A 25,359-nucleotide genomic window follows, 5' to 3' on the forward strand; every position below is an offset into this window, starting at 1 on the left:
CAAGATAAAGCAGTGCTTCTCAAGGGCTGGGCGTAGCGAAGCACAAGGAACGGCTGTGTTCCAGGCAGGGAGCTCTGAGGCACCAACTGCATTAAGCGCTCTTGGTATCTTCTGCCAGCAGCGTAACCAATTGGCCCAAACCGGTGGACCTGAGAATACGGGAGGCTTAACTATTAGTTAACGTAACTCCCATCATTTCTAATTGGATTGTGACTAAAGTCCCGGCACTGATAATACCAAAATGAGATCAGAGGGGAAAGCCTCCATATTCCCTTTGCAGGGAGATTGGGAACAGCTCTCCCCTGCTGCTGTACAATAGCTCTGACCACCCAGGTCCCGCGGCATTAACTGCAGAGACCCATCTCACTGCACAGCCAGTACGTGAGGAGGTGAGAAATGTTATGCTTCTTTATGAACTTCAAAAATAGCCCATAAACAGAGGAAACTGTTCAAAGGGCAAAAGGTAAATGACGTTAGTTTATGCAAAGGAAGGTTTAAAAAAAAAATAATCTGATCTGAGCTGGAGAGGAGGAGAGCAGAGTTGACTGTGGTTTTTAAGGTTTGCTGATGGCTTAGATTTTCATGTGGGGATGGATGTCTTTACCAGGAGTCTCAGAAAAGACACAAGCTACAAACTGCAGCAGCGTGCAGCTAAGCTAGTGCACATCTTCACAATCACTTGTGTCCCATTCGAACTCATGTAACCATTCCTGACACTCATTTGCTTGACCCATTTTTGATAAACAAAGAATAGAGTACTTGAAGTATTTTTCCTTCTTGTTCATCCCATTCTTCACCAGTCTCTTATTTTATGGTCAGAGGTTAAACTGCTGACCTTTCACCTCCAAGGCAAGTTTTTCCCCCCTCCTATAAAAGGTTTTTCACAGTGTGCAGCATTTGGATTAGCCCCTATCCCCTGGAACAAAAGCTATGCCTTTGTACTACTGGTTTGGGGACGGAGTCCGTACATCAGAGGAAGCTGCTCCTACTTACCATTCACAATAACTATATTGTGAGGCCCCTCTAACGCCTCGTCTCACAGTGTCTAGACTTTCACCCAACCAGCCAGCAAAAAGAAAATCCTGTAAAGCACTCAACTGAAAATTAACTATGGTATCCTGTTGTGAACCTGATGAAGACGTTATTTGAACATACGGTAAAACTTTCCATTGTTTAACATAAAGATAAGAGAAAAACTTTTAGAGACCTAAGCTTTAAATAGTCATAGGGATCAATTCACTCATGGGTCAGTAAATGCATTTTATTAGCAAGCAGCTATTGCTTATGTGTGTCTTTAAAATAATATACAGATTATTAAACTACACCCAAGTGTCTAGCATTCTGGTTATCGACATTCACCAACGACACACTAAGGCAAAACTTAAGGCATAGGAAAACAAGAACATCTTCTGGACCTAACTGGAAGTATTGCATCAGTTGCGTCCACTGATTTTGTTATCTTCATCAGTTAAAACAACAGAAGTATGGCAACAGAAGTATTTACACTTGGCTGTGTGGAACAAGACGTGTAAGTGCTCGGCATCAATTGCCATCAAAAAGGAGAACACTAGGCAAGAAAATGTATCTATAGCATGTAAATGAACTATGGGATTTTCTGGGGAAAAACACACTGCAATGATTTATCTATTGTTTCTTTATAACACTTTCATTTCCAGAGCATAAATAACACAGAGGCCAGAAAGCTTACTGAGGTGAACTAAACAAATAAAAACATATCCTCTCCTGTTGAGGAAAAAAGATCCACAAAGCAGGCCAGGAAACAAACTAACAAAGAAGAAAAAAACAACTAGATCTGAGCAGTATTTTAGTGTCTGAATACACGCATGATACTGTGAATCACCAGAAAGAATTTATTATTGCAGACAAACTGATTTCTGCATCTTTGCGGAGCTTTTATAGCCTTCTCTCAAATGTGTATTTTGGAAAGAGTTTCCTGGGCTTTGCTGGGAGAAGAAGCCACAGGGTGTGCATCTATTTCACCAGTTTCAGCAAGCTATTTGAAAAGAGAGCCAGAGCGTCCCACCGTAAGAGGCATATGGATTTGGCACAGGTTGTTTGATGGGGGGGGGGGGGGGGGGGAGGTGAAGGTGTTTGCTTGTTTTATATATGGTTGTCTTTTAAAGCACGTTTTTGATGAAACAAGAAAAAGTTAAATATATAATAATAAGAACAAAAATAGTCGTATTTACCCCTTATCAACTGCCCCTCGGGGCCTGGTCATAGCAGCAGTATGTGGAAAGCAACAGGACTGGAGAACCTGGGAACAAAAGCTACAGCAACTGCCCCACCACAGGACGGGAATGCCAGGAAGCTCAATTCTCTGAACAGGCAGAAAAGGCTGCATTTGGGAAGGAGACAAAAATAAGGAGATACCTTTCTCTGTCTTTCTGGAGTATCACTTCTCAGGCAGACGCCACCACCACCCACTGCCACACAGGACAGTCATGCTTTGGAAGCCCACCTATTTTAATGTTCCCTTTAATGACCTTTAAATAAAGAAGTCACACACGATAGCTGCAGTCATATCTAGAGACTGCCAGGTGAGGCAGCTGCCAATACCTTTAGCTAGAAAAATATCCAAGTCAACCTTTGGTATGTTACAGGATCTGGGACCCTTCCCAAGCCTGAGAAGTGGGCCACTTCCCAAGGAGACAAGTACTGCACACCGCAGCCACCAGCAGCAATGCCTTCTGCACCGAAAGAAGAGCACGAACACCCTCAGGCCTGTACTGAACTACTTTTACTTAATCAGCAACTAGAAGAGAGATTTCTCAGATGAGAACTTATGGACATTACATTTGAAACTATAAAAAAACAAAAATCACTTTTCTATGCAGTACTACACGGGAGCCATAGCTCCCTGAAACAATTCAACTGTCAAAAGAACAGCAACGGGGGATCTTATACTATAATCCTACTTTTGGTACTGAAGAACTTCCCCATTTATAGATATTTATTATGTGCGTGACTCAACAAGATGCACATTTTCACACACACACAGGCCAGTCTGAGAGGATATATGCAAACTGATTTCAGACAGACAAAACATCTGAGAAGAAACAGTCTGAGAAGGGACAAATCCGGAGCATTAACCCAAGAGTGTGATAATAGAAATGGATTCACTTGTGATTCATTACTATTTTTAGTTCTAAACAAGATTACTGAGAGGGGAAAAAAAAATACTAACATGGTAAAAATCAAAACGCTTTGAAATTCTCCCTGCAGCTACAGCTGAACATCAGAAATTCTTCATCCTAAACTGAAAATACAATTTGATCCATTTTTATATTCTCTTCTCCCACCCCACCCCACGTTTAGCACCATGGCATGCCTCCAAACAGGCAAACGTTCTGACAGCCAGCACTACAGCCAACGAGATGAACTACTGATTTGAAGCTTTAAAAACAGACAGAACTAAAAATCTGTGGTTTGTGGGTGGTGGTGCTTGTTTTACAACTCTATGCATTTACAATCTTGTTATGAGAAAGAGAGGTACCAACAAACAGTAGCTCCTTCACCCTGGCTAAGGCTGGTGAAACGCTTGGTTCCGAGCACAGGGCAAAAAGTTGTTCTTCAGTGTGCCGCTGCTACAAAAATCCATAGGACGACACACACCCTCTCCCCAAAACCCTGAAAGATTGAGAAAAGAATAGCAAAGAACAACACTGAGACAGAAAAGCATCTGTTCATGGTCAGGCTCAACAGACTACACGCTTTGGTTTAGACAGGCAGATGTGGGGATAAAAATCAGTGGTGCAAATGAAGGAGAAAAGGAAATTCTTCCGTACTTCTTGTAATACAAAACCTACAGAACAATTAAATCATCAGCAGCAGGCTTAAAACAAGTAGAATGGCACTCTTCCCTCAAACTAGCGCAGCTCCAGAAGTGACTGCCACAGGATGCTGCAGAGGACAGGGGTGCACCAGAGACACCCACGTACGGTGAAGGCGGCAGCAACCAGCCAGCCACGCAGCCCTTCCAGCCCTGCCCCAGCCAGGTCCCGCTTCATCTGCCGAGCAAGGGCACAGCTGTTCCCCTCCAGGCAGCCTGGTGTCTGACCCACACCAGGAAAGCTGCAGACGGCAGGACAGGGTTTGTATTTTAGGCTGGGGATGCGAGTGTCCTGTCCCTAGCATCGCTTTCAGCGATGGCGCACTGAGCTCACTGCAGCAGTATCAGCCCTATTACGTGCCGCCTCTTCTGGGAGGCAGAGCTCCACTTGGCTCAGAAGTTTGCTGGATAATTCAGGTCACGCTGGCCAGCTCCAAAGCACTGAACTGCAACACCTGCCTGGCTACCTTAGCTGCTTTTATTTACTGCTGTTTTAGCAGTTGCACGAGTGGGTGCGCTCATTCACAGAGAGACCGTGTACACATTAAAGAACAAGGAAGGCCCACATGACTGATCTACAGTGAAAAAAAAAAACAACTTTACTTGTTCTGATGATGTGAAGCAACATCTCTCTTTTGCACTGAAAAAGTATCTAACACAGAAGTTGAATTTAAGAATAGATTTCTGTTTTTCTTCAAATTACACAGCATCTCCAATGAACAGCGTCAGTCACAACTTCCTCCCACATACACTTGCACACAAAATTAAAACCAAAAACAAGAACACAGCAAAACGAGGAACCAACTGCTCTATGATAAGGGGATACTCCATCAAACTGCTGAACAAAATGCTGAAATCTCATTTCTGATGTGGCAAGAAACATTTTTTCAACAGAAAGTTACAACCCCAACACATAAAACACCTACTTAAGAACCATCCCACACAGATGATTTGGTTGACCTACTTTGTCCCCTTCATCTATGTGCTGTTCTTTACTGTCTTGTTTTCATGTATACTTAGGGATAACATTACTTAAATTGTTATTCATTCCTGATCTGTAAGCATATAATCAAATTAATTTACAATTATACACGTATCACGCTAGAAACAGCACACGCACATTTACGTGTAGTTTACTGTCTTATATCTAAAATCCTTCTTAACAATGACAGATATACAAAGTACTACCTACCATCTTTTTGGGCCTCTTTAATCATTTTGATCTCTATTAGTCAGTTACAGCCTCTTAAGCTGCTTCTAAAAATGGGAGTTAGAATTCTAAATTTACAGCGGGGTAATTTTTTAAGCCACGGTACAATGCATGAGTCATTCCAAGCACTGCAAAACCCTGTAGCTAAATTTAAAGAGAAAAAGGTTACTGAATATAATTCTCCACTAATACCTGAAAACCACTTAAGAAAATTTTGACTACAAACAGTTCAGTTTTTCCCAAAAAAGGTTCTAGGGTGAGTACATCACTTCAGTGTTTTGCTTTTGGTATGGAAGTCTAAAGGCATTTGGAAAAAACTGCACTGTAGTGTTCCTTATTTCTTTGCTAAGTAGTCAGGAGGAAGGCTTTGATAATGAAGAACAGAAACACGATAAACACCCGTCTTTATAGTTCTTTAAAATATCAGTCTATTTTAAAATGGCATATTTTACGTAAAAAGTAACACTGATCTGGTATGAAGCAATCATCAGACAGTCTGAAATATTATGAACGCATTATGAACGCAACAGAAGTTTCAGTCTGAACTAAGAGGGTCTGATGATCTACCTCACAACTCCCAGCACATTAATCAAGCCTTCTCTTAAAAAGAGACAGAAATCAAATAAACTCTGTTAACTGAAGTTTAATACATCTATGTGGTACGTTGAACTCTCAAAGAACCTAGATTTGGCCATACTGTCCCCTCTAAGAACAAGGAAACGAAGAGGGATGCCATGCACCAGGGTGCTCGCTCGCCCTCTCACGTCGTTGATTACTCTCTGGATTTTCATCACCAAAACCTGTGCCTGGCTGGCTTCCTTAGTCAGGAGAGGTTTAGAGGCACACAGCAAGGAAGTGACCACAGGAGAGGTGGCAGGAGTTCCTCAGCTTACCCTACCACAGCGAGGGCCCAGAGGCAGAAGTGCCATGTCGCGGGGCTTCCCATACAATGCGCCCAATTCCCTTGCTGTGTGGACAGAAAGCAGAGCACCTTCCCTTCTCACTGGTGCTGCTCCTCGGAGGGCAACAGGGCAGTAAGCACCTAAGGGCAGGTTTGATGAGCTACGGGCAAACTGCACATACTTTTTAGCTGTGAATTTTCTGATTTCCTTCAATTATGAATAGCTTGAAATCTTGTAAACATGCTGTTGCACAGGGCAACATTAACCATGTTTTAATGGTAAGTTTCACAGCTCAACAGAGCCTAGAACACCTTTTTTCACATTACAGGTCAGCAGGAAATTATAACTTTCACAGAGACTTGCAGCCGAAGCGCTGCTGTGGTGCTAAGGCAGTGATTGTACATAGTCTTGCTTCATCTTTTCAACAGTAAATATTTAAGCGCTTCAAGGAGGACACAATTGTGGTGCCCTCTCTGAATGAAACAACAGTATATAAAGCAGCGATTTCTTTTTTTAAAGGCTGTTTACTGCTCAAACATGTTGACAAGTTCATACAGCAAAAGCTCCCTGCTGCCTTTTCCAGCGGACAGCCCACGTGAGGCGAGACGGCTGCTTGACCACAGGCATCACCCGCCTGGGCTCCTGCCTGAAGGGGAGTCCTGAAGGGTTCTTCAGCCACAGCCAAAAACGTTGCTCATTAAGGTTATACTGCTAATTAGGAGCTAGTCAACAAAATAAACAGTCTCAGGTCATTTTCTGATATTCTAAAAATTATAATTCCCAAATATTTACTCCAGAGATAAGGGAAAGCTAACAGGAAAATGACATTTTCGTTCCATTTGAAAAATCGAGGTGTTTCTTCTACAACCAAAGCAGAAAGCACAGATATCCCCATAATGCATCTGCATCCTAACTTCCAGCACCGAGGACCAGCACACACACCTACCAGTTTTGTAGGGCCAGCTTCAGGAGCTCTCATCCCCTCTGCACAACCTCGCCTGTGCCAGCCCAAGGCCTGGGCAGCCAGGCAGTAGCTGAGCTAATTTTTGCTTTCTGTTAGCTCGCCAGGGAAAGAGAGGCTATAGACCAGAATACAGTAACACTTGCAACTGGCACAAGAGACTTACCACCAAGCAATGCACTAGTGTTAGCCACTCGATTCAAACTTGAAGTAGCTATTTCCTGGAAAAAATATTATTCAAAGAGGAAAAAAAAGCTCCATCTTTTCTCTTTTCTTCAGAAAATACCTCCTGGATGCGTATTAACAGCAACACTCGTTTTTTTACCTCAGGCTTCCAGCGATGTGCTGCTGGCTTTCTTTGCTCCCCTTCTGGGGTGGGTGGTGCTTGCATTGCCTGCTAGCACGTAGCACGAATTTTACCTTTCTGCAACCATTTTTTTTTTTTTTCCAGTTTGGCTGAAGCTCAACATCAGCAAAATTCAACAGAGATCTAGGATTATGTCTGGCCCTTACAATGAGTTTTCTTCATCCTTTTCCCTTAGTGTTGCTAAGCCAAATGAAAACATCAATCTTACACATGCAGAGGGGGAAACAAAAATGAACAATAACAGGACACTCAAAAGGAGGAAAAACAAAAAAAAAAAACCAACACAATCCATCAGAGGTAGCTCTATAAACGTGTTCCAGAGCTGGAAGATTTTATATCGTATTAATAACTACCAAGCTATCTAATCCCACAAGTTACGAAGATATTTCATTTATTGTTTATAAAACTCTCTTCTTTGTTTACTTCAAACCAGACTTGGCTAATACTGCGTATTATCCGATCTGTCGTACCACCATGTCTCTGGCACGTATGGTCAGCTCTCAGTGCACAGGAATTACTTGTTATTTCCCACAGCACAGGACCAGGGTTTATGATACATAAAGCAGATTTCATTCATACACCTCTGCATTATATCAACGGCCACAACTTCTAACATGGCTATTTATGCACAAGCATTATTGTTTCACTGCCCACATAATTTATGAATATAATTATTATACCATATGATGTCTGAGAATTTCAGATTGAAAGATTCAATTGGTGGATCTCAACGAACCACTGCTTTTCCATCCCTGCTATACAGTAAACGTTCCCTTTAGAAGAGCCTAATGAAATTGAAAATAATGACTTCCAATTCATCTCTCAGTTACTGGTGTTCAAAGCAGATCTGAGACTAAAATCTGGCTTTCTGCCTAACCAAGCATATTTGCGACACGTACATTATTCCGGTATGTCTAGCCGATACACTGCAGAGTTAAACAAAAAACTCCAGAAATCTTGTTGAATAAACCATGAATATTATGGGGTAATTAAACTTTAGAACTATCGATTTATATTTCAAATGTGGTTTCTTTGGTTTCCAAGATGTATTATGTTATTGTAATGGATCACTGTTGTTCTGTCACAGGATTATTAATTTAGGATAACACACAGCATACGCTATCATTTCTTTTTGTTTTTCATATATGACATGACTTCTAATATTCCCATCAAATAGATTCATCAAACATATACTGCAGGGACTTCAAAAAAAAATGGGGGGTGGTTCTGGAACATCAGTCAGTAAAAGGCACTTCCTCACTTCCCATAACACTTAACTGTTTCAGTCTTTATCTCAGATTAGGCTATCTGTATCTGTTCCTCAATGTTGGCTGCCTTCTGACCCACAGGCACAGAGATACAATAGTAACTGCTATGATAAACAACAGACACTCTTTTACATTTCCAAAGCAACATTAACTAAACACAGGTCAAACAAATATTACAAATGAAATAATTAAAACATCCAAAAGATTTTGGTCTCATTGCATACAAAGCACTTCAAAATCTCTCTTCGCTTGCAACTATTGTTGATGCTGTTCTGGCACATTCTGTCCTGGCAAGACCTCCTGTCCTGCTTGCCGACAGACGAACGCCTCCAGGTGTGCTGACAGTTCGAACGTACTGGGGATGCCTAGGTGAGGAACTCCCAGGACTGATGCACGCAGGAGCAGCAGCACCCCAGCGGCATACATCAGCATCAAGTTTCCCTGTTTATGCTAAGATGTAACGAGGACTGTACAAGATGAATCCTTGCTGGCTTATAAAAATCTCATTACGATTTTAGGACACATGAGCAGCCCTGACTTGGCCTGCGCACTGCTTGGTTTATGTGCCCAGCAAGAAACCAGAACAACTGCATGTACCAAGGCTACACGTTCCCTTCACGTGGTTACAATACTACAAAAACGACCCCAGGCCACACTTCACTGAAATGACGGCAGACAGAGGCAAGCTTCTATCCTGAACGCGTCTGTCTCCCTGTAAATGGGCTGCTGAGCAGCTTAAAGCTTGGATGGCACATGAAGCACATCCACTGTTAAAACAGAAAGCCAAAGCCTCTTCCGGGTATTCCTATGGAAGAGAGCGCCTCACAACAAAAGGTCCCCAACTTTACACAGATGACCACACGGCATTTTTCAGCTTGCAGGAGACCACACGTCACTGCCGCAGGGTTTCCCAGGAGCCCCAGAGAAGCGCAGGTTTGGGAGCAGAGCCACCTCTCCGCTCCACGCCAGGCGAGCCGGTCACGCCTCCAGCCTGAGCTGACTAACGGCGGCCTGGGAGCAAAGTACCTCTTTTGCTCTTTCTACAGCCCCGAAGCACGCTGCAGACTTAGATCTTCCTCACCTATTTAAAACACACGGCAGATCACGTGCAAGGAGACCACGTTCACACCCCCCACGGCCAGCACCAGCTCGCCCCCTACTACGTCTCCTTCAGCCTCCTCCACGGGTAGCTGGGTTTATTTTTATTATTGTTTTCTCTGGTTTAGCCATTCCTCCATCACTACCCCCAATAATAGGAGCTGAAAGGATTTCTGTTTTGTTCACTGTTGAATAAATAATGCAAATTCCCCCCAAGGACTGCAAGGTCTGACAAGTGTCGTAAAAGACAAAGAAGTCTGCTGGATCTGTCAGCATCTAGCAGTGCCACACAACACTGTGTATTTCAAAGGAAGATAGTCACCATCGCTGGCTGCCAGAGAATTTAGGGCATGTTTTAATTTATTTTTTTTTAATTGACAATGGAAAGTGTTTTCAGCCAGCAATATATTTTTGGCCAGGCATTTAGAGGCAGTTCACCATTTGTTTGTTTTTTTTGTTTTGTCTCAAGCGTCCATAGGACTGATTTCTAACACAACCACCAGAATACAAGTGAGTACCTTTCAAATTATTCCGTGTAAAATACAGGATATTATATCAAGACTGAGAAAGATAATTCTCATTTTCAGCTGCTTCCTTATTAGGTACACACACCAGTTTGAGCTGACTTTTTCCCCAGCTGAGGCTTGTATCAGTTTCTTAGAGCAGACCTTGCAAGATGCTACGGGGTTCTGACCGCACGCCAAAGCAGATGCAAGCATGTGCTTACATTGCATGGGACAGGCCCACTCCCAGACTAAAGTGGGCTAACTCAGATGCACCAGTTAAAAGTGCTTGATTGAATCAGCAATTGAATGCTCAGAACCCTCCCAAATTAAGTTTCCAGTGTCAGAAGGCTTTACCTGTGCTGGTATACAACCACTTTTTCATCACAGCTACCTGTGACACGATGAAAAGCTCATTAATTTCAGCTGTAGTAGCAAGCAATTCATCTGCTTTAGGGAACTGAAGTCATTTTTCATCTGGCAATGTTCTTAGCAGGAAGAAGATACCTAGAATATGAATACCAGCAAAACTCTTTCCTGCATAAAGTTTTTCAAAATTTCCCATGTTGTGTCACAATACCGTTAACTATTTTCACTTCTATAAATTACTGCATGACACGAATCTAGCATAACTGTGCTTGTTAGACAGGACTTTGTTCACACAAAATGAAAATTTAATCTACATCCAAATGTGCTATGCCTTAAAGTCACTGTGAATGACAGGGATATAACCTTGAGTATTTGTTTCTTCCTTAAGAGCTAAGCTTCACTGCATGAACAGAAATTTGGAAAGCTCGAGCTAAACTATTGAAGGCATATTCTCAAGCAGTAGACAGTAGTTTAACATAACCTGGATTCAACAACAGTACTCTGAAAGCAGCCAAGAAGTCCAAAAGCCATCACTGCAATGTGCCACAAGAAGATGGCAGGAGAGAGGAAGGGCATCTCTAGCTTTTTTTTTTTTTATTTCAGATTCTGGATCTGGCAACATATTTATTTAAAAACACACCACATTCAACAACTTCAAATTAATGCCGGGAAGTGAAACAACAGTTTATGCTACACTGGAAGGCACGAAAATCCCACCAGTTCCTGCTTATCTGACTCATGTGAGAAATATTTCCTGGCAGCCCAACGGTGAGCCCCATGCAACACGAGGCTACCAGGAGGCAACCGAAGCAGGAAGGATGCCCGCCCCACGCAGCACCCTCCAGCAGCAGTTCTGTGCTCCTGGAAGTAGCTGCCTGAAAAAAGTTAAGCCTTCCTTTGCAACTCGTGGGGGTAGCAGTGCTGTGCTTGTAGCGGTTATCATCACAGCCTCTCTGTGTCAAGCACAACTCTGCTCTTGTAACACAGCTAAGTTAAATACCGGATGATAAATACTGAGGTTAATTGCAAAGACAGCAGACTTCTGCATTTAGCATGTCACATAACAGAGCAAAAGGTCTGCCTCCTCTCAAAAGGAAACGTTTGGCACCATAATCTTACAATATTTACATGTGTTCTAACACGGGTTCAACCAATACAAGAAATAAAACCCTCCATGTGAACCACATCTAAAGTCGGATGAATAGGAATTTCTTGCTCTCTGAACGCAAGCAGAAGCATTAATCACCCTGTGTCACTCTTTCCCATTCTGAGCTTAAGGAAAAAGGCAACGGAAGGAAAAATGAATGGTTACATCTATGGCAAAATACCTTGGTTATGATAATTACACCTCTATGATGATTAAGACTTGAAATTAACTAAAAAAAATGTTAAATATACCCTAAATAAATACAGAAACCCTAAGCTTTTTACTGTTCTCAGACACAAGCTTGTACTTTCAGCTAGATTTAAATCTACTTCTGAATACCCGCCCAAATTTGAACAGAAATCAGACCCATGTTCAAGCTCCAACAAACATTATCTAACGGTGTTCTTCAAGCCTGATTTCTATTTAAGGATTTAATACTTGGACAGTACCTTTCAAACGAGGACTAAGAATTTTGCAATGGACAACTGCCTGATTCTGAACTGCTGCCTTGGCTTTCCCAGTTCAGGAAGCACAGACACCACACCCAAAATCTTGTTCAGACCTTTTTTCCCCTCACCACTTCTGCTTTTTCTCTTCTTCTTTCCAGATGAAGTTCAGTATTAAGTTTTAATCTTCTCTCCTAAACCAGATTCATAAAATATAAGAAGCCTTCATCCACCAAGTTACTTGGTTCCAAATGTAGAGCTACAGTTCCAAAATACACGGAAAACGTCAAAGGCAAATAGAAGAAGTTGTTTCTTACAGCATTTCACTGTTTCCTCTATCACTTAGAATCTTCCATTTCAAGTATGTGTCTGTAAATATCATGCTTTTACCTAGATCCTGGAGTTATCACAAGTCACCCTACTATAAAAATAGAGCTTCTTAACACACTGATTGCAAAGTGGTGCTGCGCACAAATTGCTCTCACTACACGAAGTTATTTTAAGGAATAAAACCAGCACCTTACTGTGAAAACTTACTTTGGCTTTAGGGTTTTTGTTTGTCTGCGGGCGGGTTTTTTGTTTTGTCGTAAAGGCTTCCATTAACAGCCTATGTAACAGTTGTCTTTGTAGCCCTGATCATGCTTCACTTTATTTACAAACAGAAGGATCGATTCCAAGCTACACGAGGAGCATGTGTACTGCATCCCCCGCTACTATCACAAGTGGGGAAGGAAAAAAAACGACACAGACCATTGCTGTGAATCAGGAAAGAAACCCCACGCTTCAGCTTTTTCAAGTTGGTGCTAGAGAGACAGTGCCTTATGGCTTTGCAAAAAACGTTACAAACCTTGAAAGTTGAACCCATTTTTAAAGCTTTTTAAGCAGATTTTAAGTCTTCCACACAGAGAAGACAAGCCATTTAGCTATATATGGAAAGCTATCAGCATAGCCTATCTCCTTAAAGAATGATAAACTTTTGTGTAAGATGGACTGTTCAGCGTGTGGGAGGGCAGAAGCATGCTGACATTAGCTTAGAAAAATTTGTGAACTCTTAACACTTCTGAATGCAAGCAATTTAAAAGCCTGCAAACTATCCCCCAGGCAGCCATCTCAAATAGTTAAGCACTAAAACGAAACTAAAATTAAATGTGAAACAAGCATAGGAGCTTCAGCTTTTACACTGATGGACTACACTGCATAATGCAGTTTGTCATTTGGGGCTTCTATTTGCTTATTTTAATACTAATATGTCCATTGTACTGAATTTTATAGGAACTACTTTTTATAAAAAAATTATATTTGTATTAGTTAAGTCATTGGATTTTTTCCCTTTTCAATCCACTGTCCCCAAGCTGACCACACTGCTGAGAGTGGCCTGTGGCACGAGGTAACGAAACGACGTGGCCAGGAGAAATAACTCTCCCCCAGGCGCGCAGGGAGCTCACAGCCTGCCCCTGCACCCACGACTGCTGGAACCTCTGGAGCCAGGCGGGGCCGGCCGCCCTCCCTGCCCTGTCCTCTGAGCACCGGGCTCAGCCCTCCGCACTGAGGTCTCCTCTCCTCTCCTGGGCCAAGAACCCAGGGGAGATAGGAGGGACACAGCCTCCTTGACCTGTTTCTCCAGCAGCTCTCACCATTCCCCCTCCTACACACGCATATCTGCACCCGCCTCCAAATTACACATACATCCAAGAATCTCTGTAGGTTGGCAAAAAAATCTATAGGAAATACAGCACTGAAAAGCACCGACGCTTTCCTCCACATTTTTGCATCTGTGAACAGAAGCTGAAAGCTGGAATAACTAACCCTCCATTTCTGTTTCGCATAAAAATCAAAACAAACAAAAAACACATCAAATCTTAAACATAAATGCAAAACCATAGTTGCTTTAATTGTTTTTGTTCCTAACTCTACAACACCCACTCCTTGCTAGTGACAGTCCGAGCATACAGGAAGACGTTGTTCATACCCTGAAGAGCTTTCCAATTAAATGAAAAGTTTCAATATAATGAATACATTCATTTAGATATGACTGGAGGGCTTTAAGTTATACAAAAAAATTATAAATTATGAAGGTCTTATAGCACATTTGGTGTTCATACATGAGAGAGCTTCAGCCAAATTCTGCCTTACACTCCTCGGTTTGTCAAACTAGATAACAAGGATGCACAAACTCATGCACTATCCGCATTTGCCCTCAAAACATTTTTGTAATCCTAAACAAATGACTGTGAAACATTCTGCTCCTAATCAATCGATAATCCTGTGGAGAAAACAGACTAGGTTAAATATCCTCTTCCAAGCCTTTTATGTACCAGACCACCATTTGGAAACATTATGTGGAAGTAGCATTAACCTAAAATCCAACACATGAAGCTAATGAGTTGGGGGGATTATTGGGGGTAGGGGGCTAAATTTAATGAAATGTCAGAGGGGTCCAAAAAGAAGGCCTTCTTTTTTTTTAAAGATACAAAAACTGCATTGAAGACTATATTCAGATAGCCCAGGTTCAGAATGGCACTGTACAAATTTTATTCTAGACCAATAAAAAGATGTTTTCTCATTCTCACATTGCAATGCAATATTTGAGATTGAAAATCTACAAATAAATATACGACTCGTAAGAAAGTTTAGCCAGTTCATAGCAATGTATAGATACTCTTCAGAGCCATCTGACAAACATAACAGCTTTAAAATATTGGACAAAGATAACTTTTTGTAGGCCCTTCCAATTAAACCAACAGTGAAATAAGGTTGGCAATTTAAAAAGATTATATCAAAATTTTTAACTGCTCTTTAAAAATATAATTCTATCAGCATAATGCATGAAGAAGTCTGCATTATTTTATTTTTTCAAATCATGTTCGAGTGATGCTCTGCAAAAAAAAAAGCAGCAGAGGAAAAGAGTTATCTGATCAGCACGTTACACCCACAGGCTCAGAGTGTTTGTGGTTCATAAACATCTCTCTACAGTGAAGAAAATAAATTAAAAAAAAAAAAAAAAGTAAATGCTTGCTCTGACCACAACCCTGAAATCAGCTTTGGAAGATTCTTAATTGAAATCCTACCAAAGCAAGATAGGTAGTTCCTGGAAGGTCCCAGCTCTGGAAAAAAGTTGAATGCAGTTGATAATTTCTGTTCACGGGTAACCTACCTTATTAGTAACTTACAGATTATAATCAAAGCCCATACAAAGACTTTTAAACTTCTGGACTAATTCCTGGACTTAATTCATATAGTTCTTAACTCCACCAATACAGAATTGAGCAAATTTTCATACCTTTTCCATGAGAAGTTAATGGTAGCAAGAACTTTTACTGAAGAACAATGTTATTGTCATTCTGGCATAGGCAAGAAAAGCTACAGGAGCTATTTATGCAATTCACCACTACCTAAAAACACCTTCTCTCTCTCTCTTCTTTCACCACAAACTTAAAAAAATCTTCTCCAAAAGTGGTGCATCTAGCCCTACAGCTGTAGGAGCAAAGCAGACAAATCTCAAACCTTGTTCAAACAATTATTCTTTACCTAAAGACAAAGCAAACTGCTATTTCAAAGGGATTTTTAAGTAAAATTTGAAAAACTTCAGTCAGGACTAAAGCAGTCCTGGACACAAACCAAGACATCCAGTGGTTTAATTCCCTGGATTTACAGGCACGCTCACAGCGGAGCCTTTTCTAGCCTGGAATTCTTTCTGTTGCTTTTCTATGTGCTATAATCGAAGAAAATGAAGGTGTAGCAAACTGTACTCTTAACCACACAAACTGAAACCAGCTTGAGTCATCTTCTTCTTGGGAAGCCGTGGAAAAAAAATGCAGAAGACCTTATGTTCACAGAAGTTGTTGCACGTAGCCATTCTACTTCTTGCTACTACACTTGTGTTGCCTTTTGCGTTTGGCCTCTGCAACCCAGTTTTAATAAAATCGGTACATGGCGTACAGTTTATAGAATGAGCTGAATTATCAACATTTTCTTTGCATATTTAACCAAAATCTAAAGTTCAGATGTATGCATGCATATACATATGTTCACGTATAAATAGTGAAAATACACAGTAGTCGTGAAGATATCACTGGAATCATTACTTTGGGTACGTCCCGTGTTTGGAATTCAGAAACATCAATTCCCCAAAACAAAATAAAAAAATCAGTTTACTTTTTATGATGAAAGGGTGCGTACAGACGAGGAGGAAAAAGAAGCTGCAGACTGCTTTGGTTAGCCAATTTCTAGGCTCTAGTGTATCTTCTAGTGCCAGGTGCGGTCAAGCATTTTCAAGGGAGACAGGCCAGTGACAGAAGTATGTGTCTTGCTGTATGTGCAGCTGTCGTACAATCTTGAACCAAGTCTTACATAAGGTTATGCACTCAGGAAGACCATAAGAGCACATTATTCCTGATATCTAGGAAGTACGATTCAGCCCAAAGAGCAAAGAACTTGTATCTTTTTACCCTAAAGAGCAATGCTAGTCTTTAAAATAACATGACAGTTTCTATAATACCTGTTTCCAAGTTGTCCTTTGGCTCTGTAAGTGAAAATCTAACACAGGCCAGCTGCTGATGTAAAAATGGACAAACATTTTTGCTGTTTCTTTTGTTTGTTGTTCCCTAAGGAGTAGCATAGGGGAGAATTAACGATAACTTGCAACTGCCTGGGATGCAACGTCAAACCTTTTGCACAAGATGCTATCGACACTGCAAGCCAAATTTATGGCTGCAGCACTGGGCAGTTACAATAGTTCAGCACCATCTCCCAGTTGCTTATCAAACTATGGCGAACAGAAGTTAACTCATCCCAAATTTCTGTGAGAATCATGCTATAAATTTTCCAAAGAAAAACCTGCCACACTAATCAGTCACTCTGTTTCAACATACAACATGAATCAATGCTCGCAATTTTGACCAGGCTGCAGAGGACTGGAATTTTTGACATTGGCTACAATACAATGTTCCTGAAGTCTTTTCTCCCCCTCTTTGGAATAAATGCCTCAATTGTCTAATCAAATACAGCTGAAATGCAACTTATAAGGTAAAGCTGAGATGTGGTCTAACATCTAAAGTGTCGTTTACACTAAAATACAGTAGGCAACATTCTAAATCAGTAAGAGAACCATATTCTGTTTTGTGCTAGCAGTAAGCATTAAGCCCTTCTAATAAACAGAAGATTTTTAATCTAACTCAAAAGAACAAAGGTTATCAACAACAGCAAAAATGTTAAAATGCATGCTACAAGTTCAATGCAGTGCTCAAATACAAGAATATTTACCCAAGAAGCATCCCCTCTCTCTCTCCTGCCTCACAAATGAGAAAAGGTTACAAGTACACTATTTTACTCAGTCCAGCAATATTATTGTGTACTTCTGCAGTTTAAAAAAGAAAGAGCAAGAGAGAGCAGCCCAAAAGCATCATCCACTCAATCAACAACACAGTATTAAGAAATAAATACTCAAGTAAGCAAGCAACCCTTACATGACAGAAAATAGCTACCCAACGGAAAACAAAATTTGGATCCGACTATAACCAGTGCCATGCTAGCCAACTGAGCCTAGAGCTAATTGAGGAGTTACGTGCCACACATGGAGTGATAAATTTATATTAACCTACATGAAACCTCTCAAGTGCCTACATCAAATAGAAAACAATATTGTAAATCATCAGTGGAAAGATTTAAGATGAAATTTCATAATACAAATAAACCCTGCCACATTTCATGTACATATGATCCTTTATAGCTGGAAGAGCCCTAGGACACTGTCAGATCTGAAAAAAATAACATTCCTCAAGAGCTATGCTGTAATTAAGAAGTTACCTAAAAATTCTTTTCCAAAAACATGCTAATTTTAACTGGAAATTTTTTCATCATGTCACATTGATGCAGGCACACAGTACCCTAATAAAAACCATCACCTTATTAACAGTTATGCATTCAGTAGGGCTACCTCAATTTTTATTTGTTAGAACAGTTATACACTGGCAAAGGGAAATTAAAATTCAGGAGAATGCATGCTACAGCGAAGCCTGAACAGAAAAAGCCTCAAGATACACGGGTCACAGTAAGGTCTTCCTCTCTCCTGACTCGGCTTCTCCTGCTGCTCACTCACGCAGGGAGATCAGAATTTGGTGGCTGCGATATTTCCACGGCAACACCGATGACAGTGATGTCACAAATTCAACCCTGACATAGCTTCAGGATCAAGTACAAGGAGCAGATGGGATGCGAGGGAGAAAGCCCCTATTTAAACACAAATCTCTTTCATAAGAAAGAAAGGCATGAGCAAAGAAACAGGTGAATGGATCACATTTTCAAGTATGATATATTCAAAAGATTATCCTAGCATGAAAATCTATTTAAAGGCAAGACCTACAATACAGGCTAACTGTCAAATTTGTTAGGCCTTATAATAAACCAACCTTGAAAGCTCCCTGTTTAGCATGACAAGCCTCGTGCTCTGTTTCTAAAGTGGCGGTGAAGACATTACATTTTTATCCCTCGTGAATTTCCCTTAAATAACTTTAACATTCAGATATGTTAATTTGATACATTATTGTAGTCATAGCACCACATGTAAATATAACGTCAGACCCTCGCTGGAAAGAGTTTGTTATCTGAATTAGGTATAATATGAAAGAAATTAAAACAAATCCCAGGTGGCTCACCAAGTGCAGGAAGATGGTAACCAGAACAGTCAGCCAGCACAGCTTGACTGGCAAGAGGAAACTGAGTGTTTGTCCTTACCTGGGGACTGCAACAGGAATCGATACAACCACCAGGCCTGCTGCAACACCTACAAGCCCCTCACTGGTCACACCACACAGACTCGAACCCTGTTTGCATGCCTCCTCCATGCCTTCGGCCTCCCTACTCCTTATCCACGAGGTCACCTCTCGGGTGAGCAGCAGCTGAGCCCGTGCGGGGCAGAGGGGGCAGCGCTGAGAAGTGGGACAGAAGAGGGTGCACCCGCAGCGCAGCCTCCACGTCAACTGTTCACGGCTGCACACAGGTTTCCTAAAGCTGCTGTTCTCCACAAAAGGCAACTGGTGAACAGCATGCTGTGCCCATCTAGGGAGGCACGGGAAGGGACCAAAACCAGAATTCAGGCCTAGGTGGTCAGTCAGGAGCCCCAGGTAACAAAAAGCGGCTTCTTACGATGGTCAAGATAGAATAAAGCGAAACAAAAGGCACAGGTCAAAAGGCAGATAAAAGGAACTAGGCGGCTACAGGTCCACATTCTGATCACGGAAGGAAAAACATGTTTTTCCAGATTTCAAGACGAAGACCTGGCAGGATTATCAACAGTCTAGCTCTCAGGAGGGAAAGGACAAGAGAAGTTGAACAAGACCTGCTGCCTGATGCCGGGCCTGAGTTGAGATGCGAATGGGTCTCCAAGAAAGGATGTCAGATGGAGGCAGAGACTAAAGCTGCAATACAAGGAGCAATCTATCAGAAGTAGAGTAGCTAAGCAGGATTCGCAATTGTCATCTATGAAATTAGCAAGGTAAAAACTGCAAGAGTGAGCAAACAGAAGACAAGTGTACCACGATACAAAATAAAACACAGCAATGACCAGAGTGAGGAAAGCCAGTCTGATTCCCTAAACTACGACCGTACTGACAGCAAATCAAAAAGGCTGACAGTAAGTGAACGATGCTTGCTGGTCACAAATATATATATATATATATATAAAATAAAATAACCGAGGACTGCAACAGGACCAAGATGTCCTTCTACAGCTAACTAAGCACAGCATTATAAGGAAGAAAAAAAAGAAAAAAGAGCAGAGGAACTTGAGGTATCAATAACGGATAGCACACAGTAGAGCAGGTACAGAAAAGCCTGTTGTGACTGTCAGTGAAAGACCTAAATAGCTATGATTGTTTAGCTTCAACAAAAACTTGCTTTGTAGACATACTAGGCAGGTACCGTTTACACCACGAATGAAAATGTTGGCTAAAGAAAAAAAAATGAAATAGTCAGGGTTTATATACTTCTATAAGCTCTTCCGTAGGCTTCTAACTTACTAGAATAGTAAACTCAAGAAACAGCAGCCATTAGCACAGCAGGATAAGAAATATGCTCAATTTTAAAGTGTAATTTATTGTACTTACAGTTGTGATTAAGACACAACTGTCACAGGCTAACATGGCTACATGACCCCAACAAGTCGTCTTCTCTCCCGGTGTTTCTAGAAGGCCAGTAACCTTGGATGATAACATGACCTGAGTTCCCCTAATGGAAATTATAGAGGTTACTTTAATTTTAGCACTGGAAATCCCATCATCTTTTTACACCCAAGATGAAAAAAACCTCTCTCAGGTAACTCTTGTAGTACTAGATCTCTTTACCACATGCTTGTAGAGCTGTGAAACCAACGGCTAATACAAGTGCAAGTCAGAACTCATCGCTGTTTGTTTCATGTACCACACCAAAGCATCTGCCAAACACAAGCTAGAAAAAAATTTATTTTTGCTGTTTGGAAAATAACTTTCTTCCTCACTGTGACACTAATTGAAATGAATAGTCCCACTGATAGGCAGAAGTCAATTGCGCTGCTAAAAGAAATCTTATACCAAAATCAACGTTTTCTTAAGAACTGTGGAAGCTACGCTTCAAGTCCAAGCTTTGCAAGTTTCTCAGAGCAAAAGTATTTTTACAACAACCAAAAGGAAAATATAACAATAAAAAAAAGCATGACAACTATGAATTAACACATTAATAGATTTTAAAAGGCAATACAGTTACCACAGTCATTTTCTAATACAATCCCGATCTGAAAACAGTTCATAACATTAGACAAAACTAGAGCAGGATACAAACAAGTTTTTTTTCCATCTCTTCTTTCTATAAATACCGACAGGCACAGTACATTACCTTCATTTTCGGATGCTTGACATTTTACCTTCAGTACCAAATCAAAGGTACGTTCTGGATTTTCCCTAGGAGAAACAAACACAGTTGATTAATCATACAGATGTTTCCGATAGCGTAAATCATTTTCTACAGTGTTACACCTTTTCTGTTCTGTTTGTACAGAATAAATTAAAATAAATTAAAATTTCATTAAAATAAAATTAGAAATCAGATTGGTTCCTCCACGGAACTAAGAAGTCACATTTTCCTGTACAGCATTAAAAAAAGAACGAAGAAGATAAATAAATCACATAATTTAGGTTGTTTGATACTGTCATTGCCTTATGCATCAAAATAGCTTTTCGTCAGCTCCACCACGCTTAACACTTGAAAAAAAAAAAAAGTACTACTAAAATCCTTATCAAATGATCAATTTGAAACACACTAAAGGGAATCCCAGGTAGCCTTTTGTTTCTACTTAATAGAAATGGTTCATCATCGAACTTCCATTTTAATGCCACACTTTTGCCACTATCCTTTGGATGCGTCTGATCACCACCATAAGGCCGAGAATCACTGAGCTTCCTCTTTCACAAGATATCGATCGCCAGCGTCAATGTTACAGGCTGAATCTCATGCACGATTCCACGAGCGAGAAAACACCGCGGCAGTGCCTGGGGACGGACACATCCCCGACCCAGCCAGCCAGAGGGTGTGGGGAGATGGGGCCTTTTGGTAAATGCACACCTGATGGTAATGAATGGCACATGCTAAAGCAGGTAGCGCTCATCCTAATCCAAAACTACGTTGTTATTGAAATAGTTCAAGTTGCCATTGCTATACCATCCAGCTCTCTCTGGCTACCAAGCTCGCTGCTATTTATATTAAAAACAAGTGGTATAACCGCACCCATATCAATTATCTATTTAACCACATAAAAGGCTCGCACTTGAACTCCTTTCTTTGGGTAATGCTCCTACTGGAGTTTTAGGTAGATTAAAAAAAACCCGGACTTGGTTCCAAGTTTCTAGAACGCTTCAAACAAAGGGTGCAGCAAGTTAATGCTCTGTCGTTTCTTTAAAGGCAGCTTTGAATGAAATCCAAAGGCTGAGCTGGGGAAAATTTCAGCTGTCACAAATTAATTGATTCAGTTCGTGCTTTCACTGACCTCAGCACCATCATCACCTGACATATGCAATTACAGTCTAATTCAGGTTACCGAGACATAACCCTCCCATATCACAATCTTCCCTTGCATTATAATTTCAAGTATTTAGCTGGAAAAACGCAGGATCTACAGATCCTGCGTGTAGGCAATCCAATCCTGCTCAGAGCTACAACCCCTCAGTCCAGGGGGCTGGAGGTTACGCTGGGGTTCAGGTCAGCGCCTTGTTCCTCCAGCTGGGAGCAGGTTCAGAGTGAAACTGGAGAGGCTTGGCTTCACTTGGCTATCTACAAAAGCGGACCGTCCGTGTCCTTCCTTTAAATGAAGTGCCATTTCCCCGTGACCTTGCCCAAGCTGAGGTCATTTTGCCCCTCCACGTGTCCCTGGGTCGTTTTAAGGTAAATCAGTTACCGTGCGGCAAACACTGAACCAGGGCTTCCCGCTCCAGTCCTACCGGGTACACTGGTGGGGGAAACTCTCGGCTCCAGCCTTTCACCACACCACCCTAAATCTGCTCTTCCAGAAAACCCTTTCCAAGTTCGCTCCTCACACCCACAACACCTATAAGCGTCAGCGTCACCCGAGGGCTGTCGGCTGCCTCCCCTCCCGGTGGCTGCTCAGCAGCAGCCCTCTCCCTGCCCACCCAGCGGGGCGGCGATTTTTGCCGGTTCCTGCAGCCCTGCGGAGCGGGGCCTTGCAGCCGGTCCCCCCCTTGCTGCACCTGCCACGGCGGCGGCACAGAAAGGCGGCGGAGCGGCCCCGCAGCCCGGCCCCCCGACCCCGCCACCATCTTACGATCGAGCCCAGGGGCGCGCCCCCCCCCCCCAGCCCCGGGGGCCGCTTCCTCCCGCTGACCCCCGGGGCTGGCAGGCGGCGAGGGGTGGCCGCGGGGCTCCCCCCGCCACCTCCTTCTCCTCCTCCTGCCGCCGGTCGCCCCTGTGCCCGGCCCCGCCGCCCGGCTGTCACTCAGCGGCCGGTGGGCGCCCCGCCGCCTCCCTCCCCTCCTCTCCTCCCCCGCCGCGCCGGGCGGGCCCGGCAGGCCCCGAGGCCTCGGCGGCGCCCCCCACTCACTTGAACCTGCTGTCCATGGTCTCATCGCGGGCCCCGGCCGGCACGGAGGGAGGCGGGGAGGGACGGACGATAGGGCAGCGCCGGCCCCGCTCCCCCCTTCGGCCCCGGGGGCGGCTGCTCAGCGCGGCGGCGGGCGGCGGCCCATGGCTGCTCCGCTCCCCCGGCTCGGGCCGCGACTGCGGCGGGGCGGCGGCGCCGCCTCCTCCCCCCGGCTCTCAGTTCCTGTTGCGGCGGCTCCGGCACCTTCTGGCAACCAGGAAGGCCCCGCCGCGGCCCGGGCACGGCGGCACCTGAGCCTCAGGGCCCGGGGCTGCTCCGCCGCCGGGCCCCGGGGCAGCCGGGGGGCCGCCCAGCCGGCCCCGGGCCGCCGCTGCCCGCTGCTCTGTCGGCGACAGGAGTGTCGCGACCGGCTGACAGCATCGCCCCGGGCCGGCTGGGGAGGCCGGAGAGCGTGTCTCGCTCGCGGCCCCTTTTAATACGAGGTGGAAAAGTGAAGTATTTTCACCCTAAAGGTCATAGACTTTGGCTTGACCCGCGGTAACTTGGCCTCGCTTTCTGCGGAGTTCGCAGCGAACTCCCCGCTGCACGGCCTCTGCAGCAGCTCGGGGAGGTGCCGGAGTAAACGCACAGTCGTGTAAACACACCTAAAAAAGCTTTACGCCCTTGAGTATTTCCAGTCGGTTTGGAAAGGAAGAAGAAATAACACTATCCTTGAGAGTCTTCCAAGTCTCGCTCATCTGAGAGGCGCTGAGCAGCCCAACACCCACCTACGCCGAGCTCCCTTCGGCAGGAACATAGCATGGGTGCAAGGGAAAGCGCATACATACATACATACATACATACATACATACATACATACATACAACTGCTTCTGCAACACCAGGCCAAGGAGAAAGCTTCGCTTGTTTCACCCCCAGAAATCAATCATAATATCAACAGTTAAAAAGAAGGAAAAGATTCAGGCCAATTATATATTAAACACATAAAACAGCATTAATGCATTACGGAGACTGAAAGAATCAAATATTCAAAAGCCAGGAAATTACAAATACTAGCTTTTCCAAAGCAATATCGTTTTGGCTTCATTACACATCCTACACACCTCACAGGATATAGATTAAATAATAATAAAACGTACAGAATGTGCAGCGAAACCAACTGAATGTTGCAGCAGAAACGTTAGCTTTGGGAGTTTCCTGATTTTCAAGTACTTACTTTCCCAGCCTTCATTTTACAAGAAGTCTTGGCTGTGTTTAGCAGACAGCATTTGCAGCTCCCCCTGAAGTAAATGAAATTGTCTGGGACTTTGCATCCGTAACACATAACCATGCACTTCATATAGCTCGGGTTTTTGCTTTTAGAGAAATCATGAAATCTGGATCGTACACCACGGGAGGCCCTGGAAGCAGGCAGCCTTAACACACCACTGCTAAATTTAACTTCTCTGATAAGATCAACCTGGACTAAAGGGCAGGGAAAGAGTGGGTGCGGTGCTTGTCCGTGCTCCACACCCAGAGATGGGAACAGCAAAGCAGGGACCCTACTGCAGATAGCCCAAGCCACTGGGCTGCGATGCCAGAGGCAGAGCGGCCGCATCCTGTACGCAGGGGAAGTTGCAGAAATAAAAGGGCTGCAGCAGCAGCAGCAGCGAGTCAAGCTGGGTGCAGCACACTGAGAGAGTGCACGTGGGGAGGGAGATGAATCGCGCCTGTACGCCTCTCTCTGCCTCCCTTCCGCCCTCCGTCTCTCTCCCCATATGCACTATAAAACACACAGATTTCGAAACTCATTGCTGCAAAAAATGGCCAACAATCTCGCTAGATTGAATTTGGATTGGGTGATTGCCTAAACAGTGAGACACTTCATGGAAAAAACTCGATTTTGAAGCGTACCAGAAGGAGGACAAAAAGCTGTGTTTCAGGATTTCAGTGAACCAGTATTTTGGATTATATTAAATATTTTGTAAGGCTGCTGTGAGTTTCTTTCACTCTTCTAAACTGCTGGTGCTCGCCACTTTTCCAGACAGAAGAGCCGTCTGACAGCCTGTCAGGTACATCTGCTGTGCAGCCCTGGCCTGGCTCTAGGACTGGTGCTTTTCTGGGCAGATATGACCATCAGGTCCCTCAGAATTTATTTTACTATAATTGGAGGAAAA

General features: G+C 43.1%; 1 protein-coding gene across 4 annotated transcripts in view; it reads right to left on the minus strand.

Annotated features, from left to right (window-relative positions):
* Nucleotides 1-24,006, minus strand: part of DENND1B (DENN domain containing 1B) — a 161,367-nt gene extending 137,361 nt beyond the window's left edge. For 2 of the 4 annotated variants that reach the window (XR_013954273.1, XM_080602138.1), the window contains exons 1-2: nucleotides 23,205-23,995; nucleotides 20,990-21,054 (exon numbers count right to left, since the gene is read on the minus strand). Coding sequence is in view for 3 of the 4 variants with exons in the window: in XM_080602138.1 (XP_080458264.1) it covers nucleotides 20,990-21,054; nucleotides 23,205-23,221 (82 nt within the window). In the remaining variant the exon portion in view is untranslated. Of the gene's footprint in view, nucleotides 1-20,989; nucleotides 21,055-23,204 lie in introns of all 4 variants that reach the window. The other 2 variants (XM_080602139.1, XM_080602140.1) reach the window with 2 other exon arrangements.
* Nucleotides 24,007-25,359: the final 1,353 nt, after the last annotated feature.

This window comes from Anser brachyrhynchus (genome assembly GCF_964034855.1).
Source record: "Anser brachyrhynchus genome assembly, chromosome: 8".
NCBI classification, from domain to species: domain Eukaryota; kingdom Metazoa; phylum Chordata; class Aves; order Anseriformes; family Anatidae; genus Anser; species Anser brachyrhynchus.